The 3,882-nt window shown below is 42.4% G+C and overlaps 1 protein-coding gene across 1 annotated transcript in view; it reads right to left on the bottom strand.

Moving 5' to 3' along the window:
* ikbke (inhibitor of kappa light polypeptide gene enhancer in B-cells, kinase epsilon) overlaps positions 1-3,882 on the bottom strand; it is a 30,661-nt gene that overhangs the window by 20,879 nt on the left and 5,900 nt on the right. Inside the window, exons 2-8 of the mRNA XM_015372436.1 lie at positions 2,765-2,864; positions 2,454-2,591; positions 2,205-2,334; positions 1,959-2,140; positions 1,500-1,660; positions 1,300-1,410; positions 1,043-1,222 (exon numbers count right to left, since the gene is read on the bottom strand). Coding sequence (XP_015227922.1) covers positions 1,043-1,222; positions 1,300-1,410; positions 1,500-1,660; positions 1,959-2,140; positions 2,205-2,334; positions 2,454-2,591; positions 2,765-2,864 — 1,002 coding nt within the window. The remainder of the gene's footprint in view (positions 1-1,042; positions 1,223-1,299; positions 1,411-1,499; positions 1,661-1,958; positions 2,141-2,204; positions 2,335-2,453; positions 2,592-2,764; positions 2,865-3,882) is intronic.

Genomic DNA, 3,882 nt, shown 5'->3' with positions numbered 1-3,882 from the left:
GGGTGAGTAGAAAATGAAGGCTAATCATGTTTTGGGTGTACTATTCCTTTAAGGACAGATTCTAATATATCTGCAGGGTTGGGACTATAAATCTGATAGAATGTTTATCTTTTTATTGGTGTTTTGCACAATTTGCTTTAAAGTATTTATTGTTGCTTAATATTAGAGATTTTGCAGATATATGATTTATACATACATAGTTTAGATTGACTTATATATTTCTACCCCTTTTATAGAATAAAGTAGAATAGAAAACCTTTTCAGTGTCCCACAATGGGCAAATTTACAGCAGCAGAAAGATTATTGAAAATAATTGAACAAATGTGGACCTTAGAAAAATGTATAACAATAACAATAGTTAAAATGTAAACAATAAACTGTGCATCTGGAGAATAAATAACCAATATCCAGCTATGGATATTTTTACAGTAATGGATATTTGAAAATAGCAGCAACATCAGAGATGTGCAAAATGACAGCAGCATGTTGTTTAACTAAGTAAGGTTTGTATCATTACATTAGCTTTTATTTGTTGATGTTCACGTCGGTTGGCACCTTTATTCCACATTAGTGAAGTCTTTGTTCACTTTCCAATGAAAAAAAAAATTAAAAAATGAAAAAGAAACAGTTTTGAAAAGTTAGGTATTCATTCATTTCCTGCTTTGTGTGTTAACTGTCACAATTGCTAGGGGACAGAGCGTACAGCGGTAAAAGCCGCCAAAAGGCTGGACCTGTTTGAATTCACAGCCAAAGTTTCTCAGGTGACAGTAGCCCCCCATTTGCACTACCCTTTTGAAACCGTGCAAAGATGAGTGTAAATGGCACGCAAAACTGAACCAGACAGTGCCAGACACAACCGAACTGCCCTATACTGGTACTACTTCATCAGTAGGACTCGGCTCGGTTCAGTTCTGGCTCAGTTCTCAGATAACAAAAAGCGCACGAGCAGACCGCGTCATCTCCTTACAGTCAGCCTCCACAAACATGAAATTTCAGATAAATTGGATCGGGGGGGGTGGACCACATGCAGGCGCAGACATACGTGTTGTAGTGATGTATGTAAATGCTGTGAGCCACGGCCTGCTGCAGGGAGAACAGATGAACCGGCTGCCGCTGCAGTATGTCAGTAGTGGCTGTGAAGAACTGGTCGAAACCCCAACACCTCCCCTGGTCAGCCTCCATTATGCCTGCGAGCACCGGAACTAGAAGGACTTTCAGACCCCTGCAGACAAACAGATACAGCTTTGAGTATAAATGGAAAGAAACGGATGTAAAGAGGATAAAGATATCCAGACTTACTGAGAGAGCTGGCAGCTGTACGGCAGGTGGTAGCTCCACTGTATGGGACCACCTTCCACCTGCTGAGTACCGGCTATCGCCCCCATGGGTTTCTCTGTGGTTATCTTGTACCTAAAGAATGAGTCAAACAGGAAAGGGAACGTTGGAAGTGTCCGAAACTCCAAACAGAATTGAGATGGGCGCTAGAAACGGCAGCTTACATGGTGAGTTTGTTTTTACGGGGTCCTTCGTACGGCGTGAAAGGCAGACTCCCTGTGGCGGAGTGGTACAAGGTCACGCCGATACTCCACAAGTCCACGCTCACGCCGTAGGATTTCTGATGAGGCTTACGAAGCACGGCGCGTTCATACATGTCTGGGTGCTATTCATGGAAAGAGAGAAAATGGAGGAAAAATGTGGTTGGACATAAGCTCTGGACTTTTCAATACGCTATGCATACGGCCAAAATTGAAAAAGCAGATAGAAAGTTCAGCGTATGGCAGTGATTTAGATGATTCTGGGACGTCTGGCTAAATCGGCATGTGTGACAGGGCTCTGTAGAGTATAGTCGGCTTACAGTGGAGTTGTCATTTTCGTTAGGACTGCATTTTGTTTTTTTTTTATTTAGAAAATCTAAAACTTGTTAAATTGCCTAATCTCAAAAATGAAAAAAAACCTACCAGATATTCTTCAGTTCCATAAATAGACACAAACTTCTCGTCGTCCTCCAGCTCTCGAGCTGCTCCAAAGTCCGTCAGCTTGTAGACAGACTTGCCGTCTTCTCCCACTTGCCTCATGATGTTCCCCGGCTTGATGTCCCGATGTACCACCCCGTACTCCCTCAGATGGTTCATACCCTGCACTGTGGAGGCCACATGTTGAGGACAAACGTCAAACGTGAGCCAGAATCACACGTGGGAACCTACCGATGCACTGCAGCACGGTGAGGAACTCCGCTTCAGGCAGGCCGAAGGCGTTCTCTGGATCTTCCAGCAGGTTGAGGAGACTCCCTCCTGAGCAGTACTCCATCACCAGAACCTTCTGCTTCGTCTGCAGCTGCCAAGAGAACAACAAAGTCGGGAGCCTTAACTTTTTTTGTGGGCATCATTTTAAAATAGAAAAAAAGTTCAGACTTTAAATGGGAAAAATCTGCAAGCTTATATTTGTATCACTACCTCCTCAACAGCAAACAGTCTCACAATGTTGCTGTGGTTCAGCTTCCTGAGCATCTCGAACTCCCTCATCTGGACATCGTGGGGGCGGCTGTAGCTCAGCACATTGAACACTTTGACAGCCACCAGCTCGCCGGATCTCTGCACAAACACGCATCCCAAACATCACACAACAGCGTCACAGACAGCCCACACCACTGCAGCCACAGCACTTTCTTATCTCTGAAGCTGCATCAGCAAAAGACGTCTGAGCTGATGACTAAAACGATACGGGAAGTACTGCTGATGTCAAACGGCTCTTCAGGCGTGAGTACCTTGTTACGCGCCTTGTACACGCTGGCGGTGGCCCCTTGACCGAGGACGTCATGTACCGACCACAAGTAGTTGGTGGTGCTTCCTGTTATCCCCGACATGCTGAAAGGGAAGCAGCAGGAAGCAAGAAGAGTCATGCAAGAGCTGAAACGAATGAGACAAACTAACTTCATCCCTACAAATATTTTAAGTGGACAAAAAAAAGGAATCTGGTGTTAGCCAGCATACCCTCAGTAATACGCATTACATGGAGGTTTGATAGGTCCACCACACACATTAGCTTTTGTTTTGTTTTTTGTTTTTTTAATAATTGCAAGTCCGTTTGATGAATGATTTGTATTTTTTCACAGAGATTAAACATTTATAGGGAGAGGATTCTAAAACTCAGGATATGAGATTTATTGGGTTTTAGTTTGTTTATCATAGGCGGCATGCTGATTATTTTATCTTTATTCAGTTTTAATTTAGAGAACATGAAGAACTGCTGAAATTATTTTCAGATTACACTTTAATTCCACGGGTGAAAAGGAATGACTTAAGGGTTAGGACTAGGATTCACTTGGTGATAGCAGCCTACTGAGCCTACTGGCACAATCTGAGGCAATCCTATGGGACGGATAGCTTCTAATGACGATCAGGCGCGCATGCGTATTACTAAGGGTGTGCTGGAATACCCGTTAAAAAATTGTTCTTGAATGATTCAGCTCCACACAACATCGCCAGAAGTACTTTTGAACGGGGGTGTTGTGAAAATGTTTGCTTTTGTTTGGTTAAGAGACCTATGAGCCTAAAGAACTACTTAAAATACAAAAAATAAATAAATCAACAACCAAATAGACTGAGATTCACTACTTTATTGTTATATACACTTCAGTGCATGCAACCAGGGTCTGTAACACACAGACATCATCAGTTTTCAGGTGAATATATGCACTATTAATTAAACATCACAATAACACCATAGATTTGGTCAGCTGGCATGTCCCTGAGTCACTATGTTTATGTCCAAAATCCTTTTAAGCAAACCACAAGGAAATAATTATATTAGTAAACTATTTAAAACTATTGAACAGTTCTCCACATCCATTACACAAAGAACCCAGGATCAAAATAACACTCT

The sequence above is a fragment of the Cyprinodon variegatus genome, unplaced genomic scaffold, assembly GCF_000732505.1.
Source record: "Cyprinodon variegatus isolate N-32 unplaced genomic scaffold, C_variegatus-1.0 Scaffold72, whole genome shotgun sequence".
NCBI lineage: Eukaryota > Metazoa > Chordata > Actinopteri > Cyprinodontiformes > Cyprinodontidae > Cyprinodon > Cyprinodon variegatus.
Note: the sequence above shows the minus strand (reverse complement) of the source record. Positions and strands in the feature narration are given on the sequence as shown.